This window comes from Lichenostomus cassidix, chromosome Z (genome assembly GCF_008360975.1).
Source record: "Lichenostomus cassidix isolate B80296 chromosome Z, HeHo_3.0, whole genome shotgun sequence".
Taxonomy (NCBI): Eukaryota; Metazoa; Chordata; class Aves; order Passeriformes; family Meliphagidae; genus Lichenostomus; species Lichenostomus cassidix.
This window is the reverse complement of record NC_139511.1, coordinates 41,869,974-41,897,830: the sequence shown is the minus strand read 5'-3', so window position 1 is coordinate 41,897,830 and position 27,857 is coordinate 41,869,974. Positions and strand designations below refer to the sequence as shown.

The following is a 27,857-nucleotide window of genomic DNA, read 5'->3' as shown; positions in this document are numbered from 1 at the left end:
GCGAACAGTTGCACAATGGACAACTGTACATCCAAGTTTCTTTTACATCACATTTTAACCCTTAAATTTCATACACAGCTTAAGAAACAAAGTTACTGCTCACATCCAAAAGACTGTTTCAGCAAGCAGGGAATCAGTCACACATTGTATGTTATACAGGAAGACACATACAAGAGCACCTACTTCCTACTATCTTTTCCTAAAGCTTAATGAAGTCACTGAGAGTTAGCTTTTACAGTTTTGCCAGATTGACTCATATGTGAAAAAGTATGGCTCAAAAACTGCCAAAAAAACACCCCCAAAACCCCACAAAACAAACCAAAGCCCCACAACACTCTCCCTCAAAGTCTAGGTTTCAACCCATAGGAAAAGGACATGTCATAAGTTTAACTTATTTCAAAGATTGAAAATTACATTTTCAGTTAACAGGTCTCTGGATGTTTCTGACAACGATGGCACTGATGAGCTCCCCAAGGAGGGAGAGAAGAAGAGACTAGAAAACGAAAACCACAACAGTTTTAGAGACAAACAATTGGGATGCAAATCTTAGAAGGCTCTTATATATTGTGTGCTCCGTATCTGTCCGTTACGATTTCTCTCAATTCGTCCCGGTCATCAGAAAGCAATTTTACTATAGGGAGAACAGTGTGACAATTAGAGCAGATTTAGCCCTAGTTGTGTATCAGCCTCCCAAAAATAATAAATTAATAAACTTTGCCATTGATTACCACACAGAAAAAGAAGGGATTTTTCAATACATTTGTAAACAAGTCTTCTGCATTCTACAATAGAAGTTAACTGGAAAGTGTTCTGCAGACTGGACAATGCTCTTTTTCCTGCACAGTCTTTGTCTGAACCATTTCCGGCATCCATAGGTCTGTTACTATATAAACTTGTTGATATTTAACAATTACCTGACTACCAAAAACTTCAATCTTATCACTTCTGGTAAGTTTAGTGCTAATTGCATAGCTTCTCAAAAATGCACAGTCCTCGCTTGTTAGAAAGAGCACACCTTAAAATGTTTTTGCTGTTACCTGTCTGTAGCCTCGTAAGCAGACAAGTCTCCACACTGTATGAAGTCACTGAAAAAAATCTAGGATTTAATTATTGACTACTTTGACAGCCTCTGAGACTTACATGCAACTACATCTACTGATGTCTAAGAATGGAAAGCATTTCTTTGCTAACTCCCCCTTTGTGTTTTTGTAGGGAACTTTAAAGCATCTGTAGAGGTCATATTATGAAAAACAGCATTATTGAAAAGGTCATTAAATATTCCTGAACAAAGCAAATGAAAAAAGGGAAAAAAAAACCTTCTAGATTATCATTGTTCTGTGCTCTATCCTTTGCTGGTACTGTAGGAAGAGTAGCTACAGAACAACATGACTGTAACTCTCAAGAAGAGTAAGGAAAAAAAGTCCTGCAGATAAGGTTAAGCCTGAGAAACAGTTTCTGTTCTCTCCACCTGTCTCTTTAAATCTTAGAATATAGTTAAAAAGCAAGAAAAAAACTCATCCTATTCAACAGCAGCCAGTTGATCAATCTGTCATCAGCTGGAGAAAGCAGCAGTTAATTTAGGACTGTCTCGCAAAATCAGACAGTTGACACATGTTAGGGCTACTGAAATACTCTACTAATACTCAAGAGATGCAAAATATTCAAGTCCAACAAGTAAACTGCTAATTTTTCTACTGTTTTGTTAATTTCGTATTGAGCATGCCATAGAGGTCCATACCATGTCATATCCTTCACGGTTTCACTGTCTTTCCCATGGCGTTCTAACATCGTATCCATCAGGGTTTCATCACCGTTCCCACTGCATTCTTGAAGAGTGTCTAAAGTATTTAGAAAAGCAAGTCAAAAGTTCTCTTATTGCTTCCACTTTCTTCACTCAGGCTTTCTATGAGACACAGCTGATTCACATTACTTCTGAAGACTACTCTCTGGATGGACTTTATGAACACATCAAGAAAAACAGATTAACACATAAGCAGGACAGTGTTATAAATCCTTTTGCTCAGATAGCACCTGTAACCACAGATGCCACTAGCAGCCAGCACTTCTTGCTGCTGTTCCTGAACACATGTTCAAAAAGCATGATTCTATCTGTTGCCCTGCACATATCAATCAGACTTTCCACCTTCCTCTGAACTACAATCCCAGCAACATCATTATCCCTTCCTCTCCACATACATCTCAACTGTGTAGCACATCAACTCCACAAAACACAATTCCACCAACGTTTACGCCAACTGCAATAATCAATTAATATCTCTGTGGATATACTCATCCCTCCTGCTGCCTCAGTCCAAGCAAGGTGAAGCTTTGCATAAGTAATTGTTACATAAGTCAATGTTTTTAACATTACTGGAGGTACACACACTTCAGTCAAGGACTGCCTGTGATTACCAGCTTTGGCATATCTTGAATAAACAGCCCAAGTTCAACCTCAGTTGTTCTCTACTAATCCTAAATTTTAGATTCTGCAAAGAGAAATGGCATTTCCTGTTGCATTCACCTCAAAAACACATCAAAAATCAAAGCTCACTTCAAGTAGTTAGGTGAGGTCAATATTTTGATTTTGGAGTTGACCCTATTAACAAACAGAAGTTCAGAAGTTTTTACTGGCTGGATTCTCCAATAATGCATGTTGACCACAGAGTAGAGAGAATGTCACAGGCATCAATTTATCTCAAGCTTTCTAATACTATCAGTTCATGGAATCATTGTACAGTGCTTCAATCTTTCAAATTTGCAAGGCAAACCATGTTCCATTTGCAATTCTGAGGCCTTTCCTCTGCAGCTTCTAGCCTCATACCCACATACACTCAGACTGTTGGAACCATACTTTCACATTTATAACCAAAAGGATCTTCCTACCATTGTTCTGAATCTTGAAATTCCAGTATGTCTCTGCTACGCCATTTTTCCTAGAAGGGACTGCAAATAACATCATTCAAGCAGTCTTCCCCCTTGCTTTGTAGCTCTTAACTTATAACTCTACACTAGCGACAGTCAGCAGTCGGTCAGTTAAGAACTACTCAGTAAAATATCATCAGATCATCAGCCAATTAGCACATGCACCAACCACGCCAAATCAAAGTGAGCTCTGATCAACACAGTTAACCTAATGACAGAAAGCAACCAACACACACCAAGTGAGGTCCTGATCAAATGGCACAGTGACTAAGGAATTAAGTATTTCAGAATGCATCAGGGAAAGACAGTTACCTGGGAGGACACCTTCAATTTCTTTTCCTAGATGGCAAAGTTTTACCTTCTTTCTCTCTTTTTCACTCCTCCATACCTTTTACTGTTATGACTGAATGTATTCACTAGAATACATGAATGAACCTTTGTACATGGACATCTGTCTCAACACCTTTTGTGCAAGAACAACAAAATGCCAAACAGCTCAGGCCTGAGTTTTTGCCAAGCTTCAGAGAATCTCCAATATACTACAAAGTTGAAATATGTAAGGCAATTTTTACAAAGTCATTCAGAACCAAGTACCACAGACTATCAAACACCATCTGCAAATGCAAGAAGGGAGCCTTTTTGACTCCAAGTAACTTTGAACAAATGTGGTGGTGGGGGAGAAGGAGAAGAAGCTTCTCCTGTTCACCCACCTGAAAATGATGAACTAAAAACACTGTGTTCCTCTTCATCTGACGAACTAGAAGATTGGAGGGGCAAAGCTGGTTCCTTTCAAATGAAAAAAGGGTTACACAAGCAGGCAGAAAAAATCAGTTTATCAACAGCAATTAACAAATAGTTACTTAAAATAGCTTTTCTGCAAACCAGCTGTCAGACTCAAGTTTCTCCTCTCTCTGCTGGGTAGCTAGGCAAGGGTATATAACCTCTGTCAATAATACTATCAGAATGGAAATTATTGTTCGTTCATCAAATGTATCACTTTAAAAGGGGAAAACAGAACTCAGCAAGTGTTCAGACTGAACATACAAATGCTCAGCTTCCACAGGGGGACAGACAGACAACAAAAACCAATCTGCTTGCTCTTATGCTGACGTATCATCTTGACAAGACAGTTCCATCCCCCATCGCCAGTGAATACATCAGGTGTCAAAGTCAAATATATTCTCTTTAAGAAAGACTACTTCTTAAAGCATAATCAGGTGAGTTAATCACCATGTGACTCCCCTAACCTTACATATAAAGCTGAAGTGTTGCAACAGAACACACCAGTTTAGACCTACATCTTCCCTCACCTTCATCCTTTTCCTCAGAATCAGATAAAATTAACACTACTTACTACACCATCAATGAAGATTAAATCCAAAGGACACTGGCCAAGAATCGATTTCCACTTTGAATCCCAATTTTCCTGGTTTCTGGAAATAGACAGCTTTTGCTCACAATGCCTTTGCCTTCTTCTTAGACTGTAACATATAAACATAGAAAATGAAGATAACGTGTCTGTTGGTAGAAATAACAATTCTGCATAAAGAGGGGAAGTATTATGTGTTCTCCCTTATCCTGAAAACCTTTGATATATATCAATTTATTCATACATACACTAACAACTAACTGAAATTCAAAATGCACAAAGCTGCTGCTAGGTAGTCTTCATGTTTCTTACACCAGAATTGGAAGAACTACACTGAAACATATACACAAACGAGATACACACTTTAAACTTCCCTAAGACAGTTACAGATAAAGTTTTAAAACTTAAAATTTTTAAATTTACTAACATAACAAGACCAAAAAAAATAGCAAGAATTAAATCAGCTAGCAAATGAGGCCTCCAGGAACAGAGACTAAAATATTAATGAAACGAAGGCAAAAAGCTGAAGTTACCTCGAGAAGAAACTCAATAAAAAGTTATATAAACAACCAAAACAAATATTATTTTTCCCAGAGGCACGGGAAAAAGACTGAACTAACATGTTTTTGCTGCACCATTTTTCTCGTAAAGACTCCAGTAGACATGATCATACAATTTAAGAACAAGCAGTCAGAGAAAATTTCCCAACAACTACCTCTTTGTGCTCAAGTCCTGCAGTAATTTCTTGCAGACTGTAATCACGTCCTCAATTCTGTGAAGTTCTTTTAATTCACGTGGACAATGTTCATCTCTCAACATCGTCAAGGCTTCATTTAGTAACTGAATAACTGTTAGGAAATTCAGTTTTCCATAGTCATATAAATTTCCTGTACAAAACTTGAAGTAGAGAAAGCAAGAAAAAAAAAAAAAAATCAGTGAACAGTACCAATGTCAGAAAGTTATGTCTTCTGTAGTCGGACCAGGTGCATATTATACTTATATTCAGTTCCTGATAGTTTCATTTTTCAAAAAATGTATTCTAGGTTAAAGCAATACAAGCCAAGAGAACTTCAACCAATGAGGTATTCTGTTTAACCACTGCTCCAAAAGATATGACACAAACAATACCAATGCCATAACTGAACACCACCATATACTACACGCTGGAAACAAAAGCCAGTTAGTCAAAGCACTGGTTAAACCAGTCAACATAGTTTTAATGTCTAAACAACAAAAAAGTCAAGCACTAATTAGGCACATTTATCAATGTAATTACTGAACTGATAAAGTTAATGGGTTAGACGTAACAAATACAAAACAGCATTATAATCATAAAAAATTACTGCATATGAATTAGACATGTTTTATGCATCCTTTACCAATCATCTCTAATAATCCATCAAGTACTTGTTTAATTTTTTAAGGTATTGAATTGCATTCCTGGGGGACTAAATAAAAGCAGTTTGGCAATTTAGCAAGAAGGACAAAAAACACTTACTCCATTTATATCACTTTCAACTCTGGACGCCAACAACCCTGGAACACTCAAAACAACATCAGTTCCATCTAAAACACACGGATGAACACAGTCTTCAAGTACAAAATCCACAATGTCCTTTTCCTTTTTCAGAGACGTAAGCATTTCCACTACAAGTGTCCACATACTGCGGACCTTAATAGGAAAGTACAAAAACACTGCGTTAAAATGTTTGCCATAATATCTATAATGACTGAGTATCAAAACAGCATGAAGGCACATGAAAGTGCTAGCATAACCACAAGTAGACAAGGGCAAATAACAGTATCTGACAGTAGGTGTTGCAGAAATGTTAGAATTCAACACACCGACACAGCAGGATCAAAATGCTCACCTTCTGAATTCTCTCAGTTGTGTCACTTTTGTTTTGGTCATTTTGTTTCATCCTATATGCACATGCAAAACAAAAGTTCAAGTGGACTACAGTGAAGTTATAGTTCATATTTCATAGAACTGAGCATGTGATCTATTTCATATATCCTAACTTAGTTACAAGGAAAAACACATACCTGCAAGACTGCTTCTGCATTATTGCATATTCAGACTTTATCCATTCTATTTCTCTAATTAAAACCCTAGGAATAAATTTATCAGTTAGTACAGATTGATCAGAACTGCTAACAGTAACTAGCCAATTGTACTAATTTTTTCCAAATCTGCATACTAAGACAGTTGTTTCTTACATCCAGCAACAATAATTTACTAGAAATGTCTATTATCAACATAAAATATCAATTACAAAATAAACAATTAAAAATATATTCAGCAACTCTACAGTACCCAAGTCCTTCACTTTCAAAAGACCAGAGAACAGAATACTGGAGTACAAGCAGTGGGACCACAAAAGTTCTTTTGTCAAAGTGCTTTTATTGACATTTTAAACATGTAAAAATGTAGTAATATGATTTTCAGAAACACTGGGTGCCTGAACCATGCTGAATTCCAAAGGTTCTTCAGAATTCCAACTCGTTGTCAAGAATGAAAAAAGAAAACCTACAAAGAATTACATTGTTGAAGGATATCACTCAAATGGTAAACAACAGCAGGAATATTTCCCAAACACAGTCACAGGAGACACAGAATTACAGAAATCAGAGATGTTTAGGAGTCTGACCTCTGGAAATTGTATTTTTGAGCCTTCCACTGAAAGCAGAGCCTTTAGTTATGCTATTCATAGTCTTGTCAAACCAAGTCTTAAATATTTCCAGGAATTGAGATTACACTTCTCAGGGCAACCTTTTTCAGTTTGTTCTCACAAGATATTTTTTTAAATCCAGGTGGAATTTTCCCCTAAACACCTTGAGCCTGTTGCCTCGTCCTGTCACCACACATCCTTGCGAACAGTCCCCCCATGTTCTCGACAACTACTTTTTAGATACTGAAACTGTGATTAAACCCCTAGCATTGTCTTTTTCAGGCTAAACAAACCCAATTTCTACAGCTTTTACTCATACATTTCATGCTCTGCAACCCTCTAATCCACGGCAATCCTCTGCTACTATCTCCCATCTTTCACTCTCCATCTTCAGCTGGGCTGATCAAACTGAACACAGTATTTGACACGTGGCATTAGAACTGCCAGCCCCAGCCAGCAACTATGTACCACACAGCTACGCACTCACTCCCCACCTCCCCAGCCCCAGCAGAATATGAAGAATCTGAAATGGTAAAATTCATTGGCTGAGATAAGAACAGTTTAATAACTGAAATAAAAATATTGTAACACAGGTGTAAAGGAGAGAGAAGAGTAAAACTGAAGAAATAGGAGTGATGCATGATACAATTGCCTACCACCTGCTGACCAGTGGTTATTCCGATACACGATGGTAGGCTGCTGGTCTTGGTTACCAGGACACTACAATGACTCGTGCTCAGCTTGTGGCCCCACACTACTCTCACTTCTGATTCTTCTTAGCAGAGCTACTCCCCAGCTAATCAACCACAAATCTGTGGTGATGTTGGGAACTATTCTCTCAGGTGCAGAAGCTCACACTGATCTTTTTTAAACACTACACAGTTTCTGTTGTGCTAGTCTCCGAACCCAGCAAGGTCTCTCTGTGAAAGGCTTCCCCACTGCAGTCTATCTTCCTTCCTCACAGTGTGGCACCATCTGCAAGTTTGGTGGGTTTACATTCACGCCTGTCATCTATATCCCTTATGAAGACACAACATCAACTGCAGAACTTTAGTCATGGACTAGTTACAATTTTGAGGCACTATCACTCTTTGGGCTCACCCCTTCAACTAGCCTTCTGTCTTCACAAAGATGTCAGAGCTGTTCTGAAATTATGCCAGGTAAGTATCCCTGTACTCTTGGATGAAAGCAGTCAAACCTTTGCTTTACCCTCTTCTGCTATCAGTGTTTTGTTGCTTCCTCCGCCATGGATTCCTGGCACAGACACCAGGTTACTGACCTTACCCATGCGGACTGGGGCTAAGTACATACTGAGTATTCCAGTCTGTGAGACTTGCAACTTACCATTTTGTTCAGAAGCAGATTTAAACCCTCCATGTACTTCCACATCCTAGTAATATGCTATTTTCTCGAGGCCTAACCAGGCTCCTGGAGCTTTAGCTGAACTTTGGCCTTCCTGGCTACATCACTGCACACCTCAGAAATATTTCTGTATTTGTGTTTTGGAGTCAGTTCTCTTTTTTTATATTCCATATCTTGCTATACTGTCCTAATCAGGCTGGTTTCTTGTTGCATCTGTTTCTTTTTCAACTTAAGGAGATGGATCATGTGTGAGCTTCTGCAAGGATCTCTCAAAGTATCCTATAACTCCTAAGCTTTCCTGCTTTGCACAAGATACCTCCTACAGTTGCCTGGGCCAGTGGAAATACAGTCAAATTAAAACACCAGAATCATTAGTTTTTCACTTGTCTTCCTCACATTACTTTGGATTTAAAGTTCTACAGTTTTGACTGCAGTGACTGTAAGAGCCCTCTAAAATTTCCACAGAAGTTTCTCTTACTTAAATGCAGTGAGTTCAAAAGAGCAGCACTGCTACTCAGCACACTCAGTGATCACATTATGAAATCATCCTCTAGGTACTCCCACATTGCTAATGCACCACTGAACTGCTTTCCCAGCAAATACCAAGGTAAGCTGAAGCCCTCTATAAGAATCAAGACCAGCAGTAAACCCACCATGAGGTCCCCCTGGATGCTAAATCCTCAGATCTTGATCCAAAGGCATGAAACATGACCTCTTATATGGAGCTATATTACATGTACTGACACTGCTCTTTTCACTACAGTGCAACCCCTTGCCCTTTCCTGCCATTTGCTGAACAGCTCAAAACTGTCCCTGACAGTACTCCAGTCACGTAAACTATCCCAAACAAATTCTGTAAATTCTGCTGATATGTAACTCTATGCCTGCAGAGAAAGTTCGAGCTCTTGATATTTCTCAAGCTGGGATGTTTGCCATAAACAAGAGCAAAGAATAGCATACTTTTGGTGAAATAATTAAGGTAAAAGTAAATAAAATGTCTCTCACAGTGACTAAACAAGACCAAATGTTTCATCCCAACGGTGTTATATTTTAGGATATGACCCTTCAAAAGTTAAGAAATCATATTGCTATACCTGTAGAATTCCCTTATCATTTTAATGCCCAAATAACCATATCTTCCAAAATACAGTATCTCATAAATTATTCATTTCTTTAGACAACTATGCTTCACAAAAGATCTACAAGCAGTAGAACTGTCGGTGAAAGAAGATAAAGGGGGAAAATGTGGGAAAAGTTCAACAGCGCTTATGATGCAAAGCATATACAGACTTCTCAAATCGTTTTGAAAACACACACACACGTAAGTCAGCTTTTACAAAAATACTCAATTTCTTTTAATGCATTACTTACTGTGTTTTTTTCCCATATTCTTGAATAATAAAGTCTTCCCTTTGAAGAACTTGCAGCAGTTTATTGTATGCAACCCTATGTCTTGCTTTTGCTATGTACATATCCTCAGGTTTCCACTTTACAGCTTCAGCAAAAGGTATACCAGTGCCTAAACAAAAGTCAGTGTTTGGATTACATTGATTGCTTTTAACAAAAGGACACCTTCCTAATCTACCTAGTTCAAACTGCAACAATCGCAAATCAAGATGCTCATTTTTACCTGGACTGAAATAGAGCATGCAGTGTTACTGCCTATTTTGCCATTTTTTTTCTGTTGTATACACCTTCATTCCCTCACTCTCACTCCCCTTCTATAATCTTTAGGTTACAATAATACAAGATGCCAGACAGATCTGATCCTTCAGAATTCCTCAGGTTCTGAGAAAGAAAATAGAATAGCAGTCCAATAACTTTGGACCAAACCAGTGCTCGTATGAGTAATGGTGCAGAGCATTGCACAGGTGAACCTTGCAACAAGACCCATAACACAATAGAGAGCAAAACAATCTGCACTGATCTATCAGCAGTAGCTCTATGCAAGTGCACAGAACCCTGTGAAAGACTCTGACCAGAGCAGCCAGCTCAAAACTACTTAAAGCTCCTATCATATTTTAAAGACTTGATAGATTTACAAACATAATAAATGAAGCATTTTTATTGTCCCATTACAGCTTACCTACAGAGAGCTTTTTCATGTCCTCAATCATTACATATCTTGCAAAATGGTAGACCACGTGCACAAATTTAGCACCACCAGGAAAAATCAGTGTGGAAGGTGTAATTCGCGGAATATTTCTTTCCTTTTCCTTCTAGAAAAGTTCAATCGTTTTAAACACAAAACTAATCTAAGAACTAAAGCATAAACAACAGCTATCAGACTTGGCTGCATACCAAAATGCTGATTACCCACTAGCAAGCCTGATGCAACGCTAAATGACTTTGCCACCACAGGTGACACCTACTGTAGCCAGCAGAAGCGAATGAAGCTTTTTCAATGTTCCCAACACCCCACCTAGGCCTGTAAACAAGACAGTTTCAATGATAGTTTCAAAGACTGAAATCAGTGTTGGCTAAATGTTAGAAACTGGTATCCTCCTCACTCCTAACTGGTAATCCCTATCTTTGAAAACACATCAAGTTTTCTTTTGTATTTTCTACCGAAGTCATTAATCATTGTACTATAATCATATTTTAAGATATTGCATCACTGGTTTTCACTTTATCCATTACTAAAAACCTGAAGTGTTGCAGTACATAAAGACAAGATCTCTAGAACAACCATTAAAACAAAGGCAGCATAAGAAAGCAATGCAATAACCAGCACTAGCTGAAGCAATCAGTTTTGGTTTGTCTTTAAAATGCTTGCCTTACATTTTAGTCCCTTTTCCCATATACAAGAAAATACTATTAATAAAGTTTTTCATGCACGTGAATCAGCCTTTACAATAATAAACACCTTCCCAGGCAACTTAAAAAAATGCCCCTCAAGCTGAAAGAAATTATTCTCACTCAGTCCAAAGGACTCTCCAGACTTCCATTTAATCAAACACCATTACCCAAAAGCAAGCCACAGCAATTTGTAAACCCACAATTAGGTCTCTGTCTCTTAAATTCCACAAGAACATCATTTCTTCAAAGAAGCCCAACATAAACTATATGAAAGAATATACAAGGTAAAATTGAATTATTTGATTAAAAAATCCTTATTTAAAACTCTGATGTAAAAGAGTTCCCTCAAATAAAGAGTGAGGTCACAGAAACCAGCAGAGCATCAACTTGCATTTTTCGTAATACTCACCGCGATTTCTCTTAGCCACAGACAGCACTGCTTCCTAAATTTGGGACTTCCTGGTTTTTTGAGTAGCGATTTCCTTTGCATTTAAAAAGGATGAGGAAGAAGAAGGAAATAAAAAAAGAAAAAGCCTTTTCAAAACAAGTTCAAATATACAGATACCTAATTAACCATTGTAAAAACAAGATTAAAACACAGATTTCTTCTTGATGCCGAGCCAGAAAATCAGGAGCATACATCCCAAACCAAGAATAGATAAAAGTCTGTTAAATTACAATGTTTTCTTTCCATAAGCTAATTACAGATTATTTCAGAGAGAGATTTGTCTGCAGCTCTTTCTAACTTGGGACAGAGGAAGAAGGAAAAAAAAAAGAGGCCAGAACTCTGACCATTCTTCCAGTCTTCCTCCTGGCATTTCTTCAAATGTGTAAGCTAAAACAGCTCTGCTATACAAACTAAACCATTAAAGAACACGGGATTCTTGCTGTGTTGAAGGGCCTGGCAACAATCCATAAACGGGAAATGTTACTCTCTGTTTGGTCAGCAAGATGAATGGGACAGGTAGATTACTTATCAGCTATTAATACTTATATCAAAGTTCCCAAGTAACAGATAGTAACAGATAGTATCAGAAACAACTAATTAAGGCAAGGTCTCAGACTGATCAAAATTGACTCAGTTGTGATCAAAAGAAAACAAATTCTCTGACTATGCTGTTCTTCCACAGTATTCCCCAGGAAACCACTTCCCTCCCCTCCAGCTACTGTACAAAACATATTCTTAATTAGAGGCACATCAGTAACCTCAGAAGCCAAATACTTACTTGAAAATTAGTTCTGCACGGTGCCGATCCAGCTTAGTAAACAAGAAGATGGCAACATCTTTAAATGCTGCATGGTTTGGTTTAGCAAACATGTCCCTAGTACACAAAAAACAGCCACATCAGAAGTAGTTATGGTGACAACAGAGCATTTTTACTAGCTGCTAAAGACTGCAAACCAGTGTTCCATTACAGAGTAACACACTGAATGCTTTATTTCCTGAGTAAAAGTATACACCTTTCATCCTATTTAACACAGGTACAATCCAGGGCTGCAACACAAGACCTGTGGACAGCAGGTCGAAAGAGGTGATTCTGCTCCTCTGCTCTGCTCTTGTGAGACCCCGGCTGGAGTGCTGCATTCAGTTCTGGTGCCCCTAACATAACAAGGACATGGAACTGTTGGAGCAAGTCCAAAGGGGCACGAAGTTAAAAAGGAGACTGGAGCACTTCCCCTACAAAGACTGAGAGAGCTAGGGCTGTACAGCCTGGAGAAGAGAAGGTTGCATGGAGCCTTCATAGAAACCTTCCAGTATCTGAAATGGGCCGACAGGGAAGCTGAAGAGGGATGCTTCGTCAGGATGTGCCGTGACAGAAGAAGCAATAATGGGTACAAGTTGAATGAGGGAAAATCTAGGTTAGATATTAGGAAATCTTTACTGTGACAGTAATGAGGCAGGTTGAGGAACAGGTTGCCCAGAGAGGTTGTGGATGCCCTAACCCTGGCAGTGTTCAAGGCCAGGCTGGGTAGGGTCTTGAGCAACCTGGTCTGGCAGATGTCCCTGCCCGTGGCAGAGGGCAAGGGTGGGATCTGTGTGATGTTTTAAGGTCCATTCCAATCCCCTAACATTCTACGATTCTACGAAACAAATCCAGCGAGAGCGTTATCTTTCAAGGCAAGTTTTCAAAACAAACTCACCTCGTCTTCCCCACAGGACTGTGCAGGGAAGAAGGAGTTCTCACCATTTTTGGGTTTCATTTCTTCAGACAAAGATAAGAGAGGCTGAGCCGGCACTGCGGGCATCTCCCCGGCGCTACACATGGCCAGGGGCACCGGGCCCCTCGGCGGCTATGGCGAGACGCTCCCGCCTCTGGCGGGACCCTGGGCCTCGCTCGGACCCCCCCCGCCCCGCCTCCGCCCTCCACCGGCTCTCCCTACCACTAACCTTCCTAGTCTCGCGCTACGGTGGCGTTTCGGGTGGAAGCCCAAGGCCAGCAAACAGAGCCAGAGGTGATCGCTCTCCCACGTGGTGCCCATGGCGGCTCTGGGACCCGGGCGGCCAGCAGCAGCCTCCCGCCCCTCACAGCCGCGCCATCTTCCTCAGCCCGCCAAAATCTCCCGCGCGCGAGCCCGCCCACGACACGCCCCACCCTCGCGAGAACTCCCGGCAGGCCCCGGCGCCCGAAGACGAGACAAGCCGGGCGCGCAGCCTCACGGGAGCTGTAGTCCGAGGCGCCTGCGGGACGGCCTTTTCCTTTAAATAGGGTTGTAATCGGACTGCAGAATTTAACACCGGGGGGCGGAAAAAATAATAAAAGAAAGAAAAAAGTAAAACTCGCACCGGCAAGCGGGCTGTGCGGTTCAAACTTTTATTCCAAGGCATTTCAGTGATCAGACTTGTAGGCCCTCGCAGCGCTCGGTGTCCCAGGATGGGGGCACACAGGTGTCCCCGGGGCACAGCCGCAGCTCCTGTGACTCGGCTGCAGTCACACCGACCACACGGACATGTCTCTGCGACAGCAGTTCAGCCTGGTCCTCGGAAAGAAATGTTAACAAGCAAGCCTCCAGTCCCGTTCCCACTCTCCCCAACTCCTAGAGAAGTTACTGTGTGCGAGCAAATCTGGACTCACCATCCCTTGGCGAGTAACTGACTGAGATTTTATTTAAACATTCAAAAAGAAAAAAAATCACTGTCACCACAACTATCCGTACATTCAATTCCCTCTTTTCTTTCCAAATTTTCTTTTGTCTCAAGTAATTATCTCTTTACCCTCTATTTTTCCTTTATTTTTCCAGTCTCTTCCCCTTTGTTTTTTAAATGCTATCCTTATTCCCAGAACACTTTGATATTGAAGCATTTACCCCCTTTTAGTCTCAGGCGCCACAACTGATAGCATGAAGATAGCCAAAATATTTGCACACAGAAGGCATGTGGAGAGAAAGGAAGTCATTTTGTGCATGAAGCACTCTTGCCAAAGGAAAGCTCTAAGCATCTAAGCTCTGTAGGTTCAGAGCCTAAGAAAAGAACCTGAGAAAATCTGAGATAGACAAAGTCTCTTACCCCTTCCAGCAGCAAAGAGGTAGATGCAGCACTGCTTTTCACGTAGACTGAAAGGGGAAATTTTGTGGGCAAATCCTCATCAACTCCTTTTATTGGCAGCCCTTTATGCAAAGCACTGGGGTGTTCTCATGGCTGCTACCAGCAGGAGAACAAATTATTAACAAAGGTCAGATTAGTTGGATACACTGGTTAGGCTATACCTGGCTTGAAGAATGAGAGCTTGACACCCATGCTAGCCAATTAATGTAGCGTGCATTCCTTACATAGAAAAAACCCAGATTTTTGATGCAGCTAAGTGAAACAGTACTGATTTTTTTTAAAAAATATCCCCATAATCCCTAAGCTAGGCAGGTTCATCTTTAAAAAGGAGAAATCTAAATTAAACATGGCAAAGGTACATTGTATCAAAAAGACATTTTTATGCTTCTCTATTCAGCTCTTTGCCCTGTAGTGTAAGGGCCATTTGTGCGTGAAAAGTCCTGTTGATCCTCTTCATCCAAATCCAAAATGTCTGGGACATCATCTGACTCTGAAGACAGGTCTGTAATAGTGAAATCTGGAACCTGTGTAGGAATGAAATTTCAATCAATTTAAAAGGAAAACTAAGTAAATTTGTACAGTACTCCTTCACTGAAGACAGGACACAGAGATGCTCAGCACATCTAGAAATCAGACCCAACATCCTGATTACAGACTGAAATATGAAACACATATGAAACACAAAGCATTAAGACAGACCAAATACTATGCAAGATGAAAATCTGTTGCTTAGAAGGCAGAATTTTATAGTAAAGGTGGAAGAGAGCTGAACTCAGTGGACTGAATTTAGTGAAACTGGTAACTTAAACTAATTCTGCCTTTCTTCTTTTCGCAGAAACAACGGACTATACAAAGCAATCTGCCCTGAGGGGATTGATATGGATTGCTCTGTGTTGCTCTGTCTGCCAACTGCATCAAACCTTTTCTGAGGAAAAAATATCTGGAACTGCAATCTCACTTTGGCTTCTGTTTTTAACTGCATGTATAGTATTCTGTATTCCTAAGCAGCATCGGGTTTCAGGAATTGCTGGAGAGACATCACTGGATACATGGATGTTACAGACTTCTAAAAATGTTGGCTAAGAGACTTAGGAGCTTAAATCCCAACCCTTAAGTCCCCTTAGTAGGACTTAGATTACTTAGGCACTTCTGAAAAACGGGACATAATTAAGCAATTTACTCATAACTAAGTTTTTTGCCCCAAGTGAAAATACATCTATAGTTTGATTTATGGTTAATTTTCATGTTGGTGATGTGACATACTTGAAGTCAGACACGGTATCAGCAAATAAGAACTGCTGCATTTTGACAGGACTTTGGTTCTGCATGTTCAAAGCTATAGCAACTTGTAGGCATTTCTGTACCTTAAGCTCTGTGCTGACTGAAGAGGCATTTCTAATCTGTTTCCTAACTGCAAAACACGTTATAACTTATTTTAATGAAAGACAACAGGCAAGAAAAATCTGTACTTTGTCTGCTATGGAAAGACATGTCAGAAGGGCAAAGAATATAGCAAATAAAGGGACTACTGCTTCAGCTACCAGACTGTACACAGCACAGAAGCACGGCAGGTTAGTTTACTGTTTCTTACAGAGTAGGTAGTCATTGGACAGCAGGGAACTTTGAAATAGTAATTATTAATTAAAACTGACCTTTAGAAGAACTTAAGCAGCATGTGACTTACCAGGCACTACTGTGAATACCATGAAATGCATGGACCACTTTGAGAACCTAAGTTTTATCAAAATAAGATCAGTAACTTTTGTTTCCCAAAAAATATGAGGGCATTAGGAATGGGGGAAACACATCTTTCTTCTTACAGCAGTTTTCCTAAAACTCTCATTACTGCACTTAGAGAAAGCAACAAGTTTTCCCATTATCAGCACATGATCCTATACTGCAGTAAAACACTGCAATAAAAATACAGGTATCTTAATAAGAAAGACTGAGTAGCCCATATGCAGTTTTTAAAAAATATATCCAAATGGATGGTTTAAATGTATTTACACTAACCAGGACACAACCATGTTCAGTTAGTGTCTCTGACCAGTGAGAATTTTCTGTATCATATGTTTAAGAGGTTTTTATCACTTGTATCCATTTTGTTCTTAGTAACAACAGAGTAATTGCTCAAATTTAAGTTTGTGCTTTCTTCATTTCCTCAATGCATGCAGTAGAAGAACCTAACTCCTTTAACATAATAGTAAGATTTTGATAGCCATGGAAGAACTTCAAACTGGAGTGTATATCAGCATGAATAAAACAGACTGGATGTCAGTATAACTCACCTCAGTTTAGACATGTTAAATTGTATTAGAATCACATGTTCTGACATTGGCACCAGTCTAACTAAAACAATGCAAAGCCCTTGGTGTTATGGGATTCCACACCCTTTTTCACAGTTGACTCACTGCTTTGTTTCAACTTCCTATCAATTCTTGCAACAATATAATACTAATATAAATATAATATATATGTTATATATATATAATAATATATGTTATATATATAATATATAACAATGTAATAATATAAATAACAGATATAATTCTTCTTCTTGCTATTTCTCTGTATGATTCAGTAAATCATTTACAAAGATGTAATACTTCCAAAATCCCTACACAGAACAGTGCAAAAAATTACTTTGCCATTTGTCTTCATATACAAATATTAATGTCAATACTAACAACTTCAATCCATTTTTTCTTGCTAAGTAAGTTTTCAGAACTGAGCCACTAGCATTTTGACACAATGTTCTCATTTTGTGAACTTTCAGAACAAGCACCTATTTTTAGTCATCAGAGACTGTATTATCCGAAAGAAATAAAATTGCCATGAATTGGCAATAAATTAAAAGAAATTCATTTAACAAAACCTTTCCACTAGGGAAAGGTTCCTAATTCAGATGGGGAGTGGGGTGTGGATAGAAACTTTAAAAACACTTGGGGGTGGACAGCATCCAACAACATAAACACCTATTACAATAGCATGACACAGGAGCCCAACCATTAGGTAGGCATTTAACCAGGCCTTGCTCTGTTTGCAGCCACCAGTTGTAGGTCAGCTGCCAGAAGTCCAAGTAACTTTTGAACAGAAACCACCATGGTGAGGGAGAAGTGCTTTGAAGATCTAGGCTGGTAACAAGTCTTCCTTTCTACTTCATCTGCTTTCTGAGGTTTAGTAAAGCTGGACAGCCATGTAAGGGTACAAACCAGTAATACAAATTAAGACAGAACAAATATAATGTACTGCTCCTGCACTAATGCCAGATGATACTGTTTATTTCTCAGTCCTCAAAAGACATTGAAAAGTTTGAATATCTTATTTGATTGATCACCTCAGGGTGAAATCCCAAAGCAATTAGACTTTAAAACACATGGAAGAATGGGAATTCCCTTCTTTGAAGGGCCCACTGCTCACACACCTGATTAGTTTCATTCAGTTCCTGAGCACATCTGCAACAGTGGATGCACTCTGCATGTATTACTACAAACTGAGATAAAAACAGATACAGTCACTGGACCTGTGCAATAGTTAAAGTAAACTTTAAAAGAAATTAATTCCTGAAAATACTGTCTCCAGAAGTCTTAACTTGGGTGCTAGCTGGAAAGGAGTCTCACCATCTCATGTTAATTTCATGTTAAAACACTTCTTCGATAAAAGTATTTAAAGCTGGAGGTTACGGAATCTTTATCTCTAATCCTGTTTTGTTAAAGTTGCCTTTAACACTGTGCTTGAAACAGTCTTCCTCCCAGTTTTAGGCCAACCCTGACCTAGCAGCTAACCTTCTCACATTAGAAGGCTGGACAGCACGTAATTTGCTTCAGTGCCTGCATCATGCCAGTTGGAGATATTGTTCCATGTAGCAATGTGCCACTATGTAAAGAGCTTTCTCTGAACTGCATTTTGCCTCACACTAATTGGTGACCTCTTTGAAAATGGTGGCCAGCATTGCTACACTAGATCATTGCAACCCGAAGTAGTATAGGGCATGCATTAGGATGAAAGATGCAACTTACCTGGAAAGCCCTAAACCAAGCTTATTTCTTAGAGACTAATTCTTTTCCAGTGGAGGGCTTCACAGGATTTACTGAGAACAACTCCACCCAAGTAGATGAGTGTTAACGTACATTTGTCACTCAAGTTCAAGAAGATAAAGTTAAATTAAAACTGATGATGCAGCTGAGAAGTAAACACTGTTCATATGGAGTCTGAAGACAAAGCTGGTAGGTGATCATGTCATGCACACACAACACCTACTGTGAAGGGAGGAGAGGGTTCTTTTGTCCATATCCATCTTTTTTCAATATTAGAACACCCAGCAGCTCACAGCTTAGGTCATCTTTAAAGGTGACAACAGCAAGGATCAACAAAAGCATCAGTAGAGCTAAGACTCAATGGACAGATACACAGAAATTCAAAAGGAGGGAAATGCTGCAGCAGTGTCTTATCTATCAATACATACACAAGCATTTTCAATGCACATCTACTTCATTTGCATGTCAAACTTGCTTTCTGCTGGGCCCAGTTTGAAGGAGCCACAGAAGAGCAAGTTAGATTGTTTTAATACAAAGGAGACAGGCTTTGGCTACTAAAGCATTTATTACTAAAATACAAAAATGAGTTACAAAACGATAGCTACAAAAACACACACACAACAGCAGGCACCTGGGTACAAACAGCATGAATTTTGCCTTCATACTGCATATTAAAAAAAATGTGTTGATAATTATTTAGTCAGTCACTGGAACAGTGTTCAAGGAGCATCTAGATGATGCTTATGGGTCCATTCCAGCTTGAGATATTCTATGATTCTGTGGTCAAGTTACTGTGTTAATACAAAACTTTATACAGTTAATATTAACACTGTCACAGCATTTAACTCCAGCTGACTCATTCAGAAACCCCACCTTCAGCTTTGGCATTCTGCATTCACAGAACTTTTGTCATGAATTGTGTAGCATCTGAGACATTCAGATCTGTAATTCTCAAATGTGTCATCTGCAGCAAACAGCATTTAAGCATACATAGCTAGACTGAAGAGCTTTTAAATACATTTCATAATATGTAAGGCTTTTGTATCACTTTGACAGAGATTAAGCAACAAGTCAAAGACATTTAGCTATGGTGCATTTCATTTAGACTAATGGTAGTAATACGGCTGAAGTATGGTGAGGTTTCTTGACAGACAAAAATGGCATCTTGACAGCTGTAAGCTGACAAAACCTAGGCACTTGAGACTGGTTTGAATTTTTAAGAGTGGCTTAACTACACAGGACAATACAGCCCATGTGTAAGAGTGTCCTGGCCTGTAGATTCCCCTACTCCTGTATTTATGAATACTTCACCAAAAAATGGTGAAAATGGATTTTTTTGATGGCTACACTTAGTACGGCCACTTGTTTGGTGAGTCAGCAGAATACATGCATGCTATGCAGTTTATTCAGTACTGTTTTCAGGCTGTTTGTCTTTCTCGCTGGAACTCTCCTCCCCTTCATGTTTGCTTTCAGCATGCTGAATGTCAGGCAGTTGTAGGTAAAAGGGACCTACCAGCCAGTTGAGCGGTGTGTTGTTAACAAGATAATCCATCACATCATCCAGAGACTCCTTCATTTTCTTCAGCTGTCCTTTGCTAGCTGCAATAAAGCTGTCTGATAATTCTTGGAAGGAGGATGCTGAGCGAAAGCTCTGGTAGACATCACCTGCCATTGACCCAATACTGTAAACCTGATCCTGCACATTCTGTGGTAGCCCCTGTAGGCTTGAGACCAGTGTGAGGCAGGTGGTCTGAAGCTGCTGAGTGAGGCTCCGTGCAATAGCTAGAGTTCTTGACTCAATAAGCTAGAAAGAAGAAGCGTAACAGCACATTAATGTCTTTTTGTAACTGTAGCAGCTTTATGTAGCTCAAGACACAAAAAGAAGCAAAGGGGATGTAAATGAAAGATAATAAACCAGGTTTTAAGTCTGAAGCATCAAAGACTTAAAAGTACTTGATATTTCTTCAACACTCAAGTACTTCGTGAAAAGAAACACTGATAGCTTCTACACAGCAACAGACAAGCAGATTCTTGTTTCAACTCTGGATAACAGGTCACAGCAGGTAAGTACTTTCTAATCAACAAACCACTCCTGAAAGCTACATGTAGGACTCAGTGAGTCTGTGCCTAAGACTGCTTTATGCTGACAAATCATTATTTCTTGACTGGACACATCAGGTAAGTGGTTTCTAGCTAATCTATACACAGATATCCTAACATAGGTTCACATGTTAAACAGGATTAACATTCTCAAGAGAGGAGAATGAACCCCAGAGTGTTTGCAGGAAGTAGGCTCATTTAAGAGTTTGGGTCCCCTACTTTTCAGTAGTTAGATGCCCTGGGCTTCAGCATCCAGATTTCACATTTGCACATAAGCATCTCTGTCGTACACCTCAGAAACTGTTACTTTGCCATTACCTTGATGGGATACACTACATTTATTTCTGGTGTATATTTACATCAATTTACCTCAGCACTACGCAGATCATCACCATCATTTTGGCCTGTATTTTTCTTCCATTCTACCCAGGATTGATAAAGCTTTTCCTGAGCACCAAGAAGTTTCTTATTGGCACTATTCACGTTCTTTCTGGCATACTCGATCTGAAAAACAGCCAAATAAGGAAGTAGAGCCAAGAGTCCAAACAGTTTCTTTAGGGCTACTCTGCTTTCACTGTTTTGTAACCTCCTTTTTGAACACTCCAGAAGTTCAGTATAAAAGACTTTGGGGAGGATAAGAGCATGTTTAGTCTCTTCAAAGAATTGAAAACTGGAAGCAGTTTTAAGACATTATGCAGTGTTCTCCCTCTGCCTCAACTATTTCCCCCTCCCCCACTGTATTCCTACAGGAGGAATTGAAAATTTATAGAACACCATGACTTTGTGTGCAGTTTGTCCTGTATATAAAGCTATGTTGCTAAGATAAGACTACTGAAGTACCAGAAATGCTCAGAGGTAGAAGCAACAAGAGAGCAAGTCCCAAAAGAATTTGACAATTTATTAATACTGACTTAAAGGACTGATATGTTTCTAAATTGCATGACACTTTCTTCACTGAATGAAGTATGCATCAAAACCAGCACTACAAAACAGGAATAAATTTAAACATGTCACTTCTATATGTGCAGTGCTTGCAATTACAAGCAATTGCTCCTTAGTTCACAGTTTCGCCTGATTTAGAACTCTCCTGAATAGTGATGAAAATCTCTTAATGGCAAATGCTTTGTGTTTAAAAAAAGCATTGTCTGAGAGAGCAATCCCTGAGAGCAGTTTTCCTGTGACCCTTTTGGCTGTTTTCTTCACTCTAAAACAATGCCAGCATAAGCTTTTTATATATCAAGTGAAAGCTTAAACTTACCAGACTAACAGTGTAGTTGAGCTGAGAGATTGTCTCCTGACTTTTCTGTTTAGCATCTCTAACTTTGTTTAAGGCTTGTTGGTAGGCACGTGTGCGGACCTTTGAAGACAGGGATCCTAGTCTAACATAGTAGCTTGGCTTTTGAACTCCAACTTCAAAACCTTCAACGTTTGCAGCTTCTTTCTCTAGGTATGTAGAAAGGAAGTAAACTGATCACTGGAGAAAAACTTTAAGAGATCTGAGACAATTTTATCTGCCTAGTAAAAGCTGAATACTGGGCTTTTTGAGTAGTCCTTTAGCACCACGGGTAGGCTGATAGACCACCTTACACAGAAATCCTTACTTTCACTCTCCTTCTTTGTGAAGATGCTGCTATTACAACCAGCAAGGCAAAAGGCAGTTTGGAAAGCACATGCCCCATTCCCCACTATGAGTAAGCAATAAATGGATGATTGCTCGCTTCTCTCCAATACAACCACTCCAACAAAACAAAACCTTGAATTGGTCTTACCTAGTTCTGCTTCTGTAAGTGGAAGATACTGGTCTACAAGGGTCTCCGATTTCGTGAGAGCACTGTCCACTCCACTGCTCACCATTTGCACCACACGACTTCCCAGGACAGTGTTAATGCTGCCACTGACAACTGACTTGGTCATTTCTACACTGTCTTGCACTGCTTCTTTAGTCTTGCCAACAACTCCAGTGATCGTGTGAGCAACAGTTTCCTTGGCACCAGTCACAGTGGTTGTTACAGCTTCTCTGGCTCCAACAACTACATCCTTGGCATTGGCGACCACCTGCCGCAGGACATATATTGATTTACTAAAAGTATTAACTAGTGAGAGCTATATAATCCAGAAAATTAAAAATTTATGCTATAGCTTGTACGAGTACTGATTATCTGGGAGAAATTTTGCCCTGAAAAAATATGTACAATAGGAAAAAGAGTACGACTGCCACTCAGCTTTCAGGTCAAAAACTTCAGTGAATGTAATGAAGGCATTTCACATTGAGCAGACAAGAGACAAAGACTCAAGTTTTACAAGACACCCACCAGTGAACTGCACTTATCGATGGATGTGTCAAATGGTGGGCAATTTAAAGTAATATTTAAAAAAGCTTAATGGCGTCCCAAGGGCAACAAATAGTTCCACAGATACACCTCTGACTTTCTCATTGCTTCCAAGCTGTGCTTCAGGCACAGCTTTTTGAGATCTGTCTCCCTGGCGTTTTAGTGAGAGTAGAGAAGAGTACGTGGTTCTTCTGCCTAGCATATGCAAATGGAAAGAACTTACCTTGTCAGTGGGTTGATTCAGTATAGGCAGTCTCTCTTCAATTTTGTCTAGACCTATACAAGCATAGTTGTTGGCAACTACAACTATAAAACAAATTACAAGAGTTAGTATTAATTATATTTTTCCCTTAGAAGAACAATTCAAACTGAAAGTTCCTCTTGAAAGAGAACTCATGCAACATTTTTAAAGTAGGTTCCTCTTTTTCTCAGTGACATTTCAGGCAGCAAAGCCAAAGAACAAGGCAGACTTACAGTGCCAGAAAAAAAATCCTCACTTGCAGGCAGGGAAAGTTCATTTGGTAATTTACAAGCAACTGGTAGAACAAGCTGAAACACCTGGCCCTCTGCCATCCTATGAAACCAGGCTTCTGGTTACAACAGCCTTGCGACACAACTTCCAAATTTAACCAGTTCTCAATGTCAGAAAGTGCAACAGTGGCAATTTGAAACCAGATGAAAGGTGAGGAAGGCGTTGAGCAAGAGACTGCGTAATCATCACACATATCAAAAGTCAATTTTAGTATTATGAAAGCTGGAATCTGCTTTCACTCTGGATTATTATTAAGTTTTATCAATCTGTAATCAGTTAACAACCAAGGCAACAGGTTTAGTCAGCTACCCAAAACAGCACTGCAGACCAGCATGACCATGTTAAACTGTAAGTGCATTGGGAGATATAAAAAAATCAGTTGAACTTAAGTTATCAACAACTTCATCTTTGCCTTACTTTGTGGTTCCAGTTTCTGAATGATAGGCATAGCACTTGTCATGGCTACTGATGTAATCGTCTTCACTCCTTTCTCTGCTATCTCACATACTGACTTCAGATACGGATGGTTATCCTTTGTGGTGATGTAAGCTGTGGACACCATATCATAGGTGGAGCTCACCAAAGGAAGGTTGGCAACCCTCGATACAATGTTCTGTTTAAAAGAGAAAGGCATTAGTCGACTCCTACTTTTCTGATCTAGACAAACAAATTATGGGACTAACTCAGACATACCTGCTGTGGATCAATTGCTGCCAATGCCATTTTTTCAGGTCTTGAACCTCACACAGCCTACGAAAGAAGCATATCTGAGTTATGGCATCATATCTGCTTCATCTAAGCACCAAACTTTGAAACCAACAACCTTCTTGTGATCCACCCCATTTAATGAGTTCAGGATGTTCACATTCATGCATACAGGAATTAGATTTTATTGCAGTAATTTACAAGTCCAAAACTTGGTTTAGGCAATGCAAGTATAGCACATACATGAGACAGGCTTTGAGGTACAGCAGTTCATTGATGAATAATCAGTAGTTCATTGATGAATATCTAGCCGGTGGATTCATTTATTTTTCTATAAGAATTAAGACACACTTGGACTTATCTGATGAGGCAGGACAAAGAAAAGCCAGCCCACAAGTCACTAAAAATCTAGTTTAAGAAGTCCAAGTCAGACAAAGAACCCACCACCAAGAGCTTTAATCAGATTAGATCTTCTGGGGAGCCCAGCTAATGCTCACTCTGTTCTGCTTGTTAAAAAGTTAGCATTACTTTTTTTTTTACATAGTAAGACACAGAGCACTGGATTTCCCTATTGAAGAAAATTAATTTCCTTTATGCCAATTTAGACTAAATTATTACACATTCCCCAGTGAAACAAGTTGCAAACATCCATCATTCAACAAGTCTACAGTACTCAACATGCACTCCAACATGTATTCCCATGGAGAAAATACTAACAGTTCTCCCCACATTAGTCCTATAGAAGGAGTTCTCCCCACATTAGCCCTACATAAGGTATTGCAGTACCACATAAGGAGAACACACTGAGGCACATGTCATCCTATACACACATGCAGGCTGAACTAAATCTGCAAGAAGCACTTCTTCCATTAATGGTTTCACATAGTGCTTGAGTTTCAGAAGAATCTGCATAAATGAAGGCAACAAAACAGGAAACTAAGAGTCCGTCCTCAAAAGGACTGTGCTTTACAAAGCCTTCTGCTAGGTTTGTCAAAGAGCCAAGAGCAGCTTTCTGTCTCATATGTATGACAGCAAAATAAGAATGTGCTAGTATTCCATCTGAGGTAAAGTACAACTTTCCCCCATTACATAATGGGGAACAAGAACAAAGGCATCCTGTTTTGCAGGCATATTTGCACATATTAACATACACATGCCATAAAATAATGCTTGTAATGAGATTAACCACTGTACGTAGAACACACAAGCAAGACAAGTAACAGACAAGGGTTACAGAAGTAACAGGAAAGTTTTCCTTCTATTTGTCAAGAACTGAAACACCCGCAGAAACATGCCGTGTTTCTCAAACAGCATGAGATACCAGATCTCCTGGAGTACAACTGAATTTCACTATTAATGACAAAGCATGGTACAGAACAGAAGAAGAGACTAGAGGCACAGAATCTGGCCTCTGAAGGAAGAAGGGCCACTACTTAAAGGATTATTCAATATTTGTTTGAGTGTCCCATAAAATCCATCAAGAGAGGACATGCATTTGAATTTTAGTCAATAAACCAGCGCAGCTAGCCTGTGAAGTTATTCCCGCTGTTAAAGACAAGAAGATAACTAGGATCTTGCTTGGTTTCAGGGACCCCGTGAATAGGTTCAGCCCCAGCAAAAGTTGGATCCACTCCTCTGGAGCAGGTGAGAGAGACGCCTGGAATCCAAGTCCAAGCATATTTCAGAGACAGCAAGATGTTCTGAAGGGAAAAGCACATACGCTACGTCACAGGCTTCATTCCTGCTTTCCCCCCTCGCTATGAAAAGAAGTAAAAGAAAGCAGAACAATGAACCCCGCAGAAGAGTCGCGGCGCCCGCTCCGGCTCGCCGCGGTACCCAAGGCAGGAAGGCGCACCGCTTTCCCAAGCGCCTTCACGGGCCGCTTCCGGGATGGGGCATTCCAACGCCGCTCCCGGGGGCGGACGAGGTTCTCAGGACTTCCAGGTCCCGGGAGAAGCTCGGCCAGCCTACCGAACGGCGGCGGACCCCGCGGGGCGGGGGCAGCAGGGATGGCCCGGAGCCAGAGCCGCACACGGGGCCGCAGCCACCGCCCGCTCCGCCGCGGGCTCCACCATATTGCGGAGTCAGCCCCGCGGGGCGGGCAGGCGCCCGGCGCTCAGCAGCCGCCCGGAGCCGCGCCGCAGCACCAGGGCGGCCCTACTCACCCGGGAGGAGGGAGGAGGAACCGGAGCCGCGGACTGGACGCGGGCAGGGTCGCGGGCACGGGCGCCGCCGCTGAGTGGGGAGCGCCGGCCTCGCCCCGCTATTTATGGGGCGTCACCGCCGGTGCGCGTCACCGCCGGCGCTGGGCGGGGTCGGACACGCACTGACCCCAGCGGCGGTCAGCGGGAGGGCACTGCCCGCCCGGCAACGTCTTAGCCAAGGGAGCCCGCGTGCAACTGGTCTTGTAGGAGGAACGTTCACTGGAGCACAGACTATGCTGAGTTGGAAGGCAATCACAAGGATCATCGAGTCCAACTCCTAGCCCTGCTCAGCACCATCCCCAAGAGTCGCATCGTGCTCGAGAGGATTGTCCGAATGCTTCTTGAGCTCTGTCAGGCTGGTGCTGTGACCACTGGGGAGCCTGTTCCAGTGCCTAGCCACCCTCTGGGTGAAGAACCTTGTTCTAATATCCAACCTAAACCTTCCCTGACAGCAGAGCAGAATAAATGAAATAAACCAGCGTTTTTCACTTCTTTGAACAGATGTATTACACCTCTGCTAGCGTGCATACCAAACATTTACAGGCACTCCACTCTTTACATTACATTGTTGCCATCTGAGAGCTCTCTTTGTTTCTCTTCAAGGTCAAGTGTAAACCATGCAGTGTACCCCTGACTACCACAAAACCAATTAACGCTCTTTGTCAGGAGTGTCTCAACTCGGAATTCTAGACGGTTCCTGGGATTTATTTACTAATCCGTACCGCCATTATTTGTAGTACAGGAACACCCGAGACTTGCACAGCCCAGGAACACACTATCCCAGAATGCGGTAATCAGAGATAGTATCAACCCCTTGCCAGTCCTTGGCAGGCTAAGAATTTAGATTCTGGGCATGTTTTTCTTCACAACTAAGTGTCCTTCTGTATTTTATAAACTTGGGGTGGCTTATCTGAAGTTTTGAAAATGTAGAAACTTGCCTCTTGAGAACATTGCCCTGGTTACAGGGGCAGGCAGAAGGGGAGAAGGCAGGAGGAGGAAGGGGTAGAAGATGACATTATGTCTTGGATAGACCAAAGTCCTCAAATATCCTAAAACAAAGATAGCAGTGGTGCAGTCCCAGTCAAGACTGAAGAAGAGGAAAGAAGAACAGCAACAAGAAAAGCAGTAGTAACAGATAATGCAAAAGCATGACACACCAGTCATTGCCAAAAGAGGAAGGCAACAATAGTATACCCTACCCTTCTCTTCCATGAGGCAAAGGCAGATGTTTAAAGTCACATAATGCATCTAATGAAAGAAGTTTCATTCTTTTGATGCCTT

General features: G+C 40.5%; 2 protein-coding genes and 1 non-coding gene across 8 annotated transcripts in view; all 3 read right to left on the bottom strand.

The window, feature by feature from the left end:
- Positions 1-14,038, bottom strand: part of HAUS6 (HAUS augmin like complex subunit 6) — a 20,581-nt gene extending 6,543 nt beyond the window's left edge. The window contains exons 1-13 of one of the 3 annotated variants that reach the window (XM_085042761.1): positions 13,910-14,038; positions 12,351-12,446; positions 11,534-11,606; positions 10,412-10,544; positions 9,697-9,844; positions 6,338-6,403; positions 6,163-6,214; positions 5,790-5,963; positions 5,007-5,188; positions 4,277-4,403; positions 3,633-3,708; positions 1,739-1,826; positions 415-493 (exon numbers count right to left, since the gene is read on the bottom strand). In XM_085042761.1, the coding sequence (XP_084898887.1) occupies positions 415-493; positions 1,739-1,826; positions 3,633-3,708; positions 4,277-4,403; positions 5,007-5,188; positions 5,790-5,963; positions 6,163-6,214; positions 6,338-6,403; positions 9,697-9,844; positions 10,412-10,544; positions 11,534-11,606; positions 12,351-12,442 (1,290 nt within the window). In that variant the 5' untranslated portion in view covers positions 12,443-12,446; positions 13,910-14,038. Of the gene's footprint in view, positions 1-414; positions 494-1,738; positions 1,827-3,632; positions 3,709-4,276; positions 4,404-5,006; positions 5,189-5,789; positions 5,964-6,162; positions 6,215-6,337; positions 6,404-9,696; positions 9,845-10,411; positions 10,545-11,533; positions 11,607-12,350; positions 12,447-13,513; positions 13,702-13,909 lie in introns of those variants that run through there. The other 2 variants (XM_085042759.1, XM_085042760.1) reach the window with 2 other exon arrangements.
- LOC146424773 (small Cajal body-specific RNA 8) lies at positions 563-693 on the bottom strand. The gene has a single exon (XR_014847121.1).
- PLIN2 (perilipin 2) lies at positions 13,924-27,857 on the bottom strand. Of its 4 annotated transcripts, none has more exons than XM_085042763.1 (9): positions 27,776-27,857; positions 24,361-24,417; positions 24,085-24,280; positions 23,359-23,441; positions 22,579-22,860; positions 22,064-22,252; positions 21,175-21,309; positions 20,219-20,509; positions 13,924-15,192 (listed from the first exon to the last, which is right to left on the bottom strand). In XM_085042763.1, the coding sequence occupies exons 2-9, from the start codon at positions 24,388-24,390 to the stop codon at positions 15,058-15,060; spliced, it is 1,341 nt and encodes a 446-aa protein (XP_084898889.1). In that variant the 5' UTR covers positions 24,391-24,417; positions 27,776-27,857; the 3' UTR covers positions 13,924-15,057. The 4 variants fall into 4 exon arrangements, with proteins under 4 accessions (XP_084898889.1, XP_084898888.1, XP_084898890.1 ...); XM_085042762.1 differs by lacking the exon at positions 27,776-27,857 and adding an exon at positions 26,538-26,689; XM_085042764.1 differs by lacking the exon at positions 27,776-27,857 and adding an exon at positions 26,093-26,113.

Coding starts and splice junctions, on each gene's coding strand:
- PLIN2 (XM_085042763.1), bottom strand. CDS start 24,390: ATGGCATTGGCAGCAATTGATCCACAGCAG. Junction 23,442..24,084: donor TCAGAAACTGGAACCACAAA/GTAAGGCAAAGA, acceptor TTTGTTTTATAG/TTGTAGTTGCCAACAACTAT. Junction 22,861..23,358: donor TGAATCAACCCACTGACAAG/GTAAGTTCTTTC, acceptor GTCCTGCGGCAG/GTGGTCGCCAATGCCAAGGA.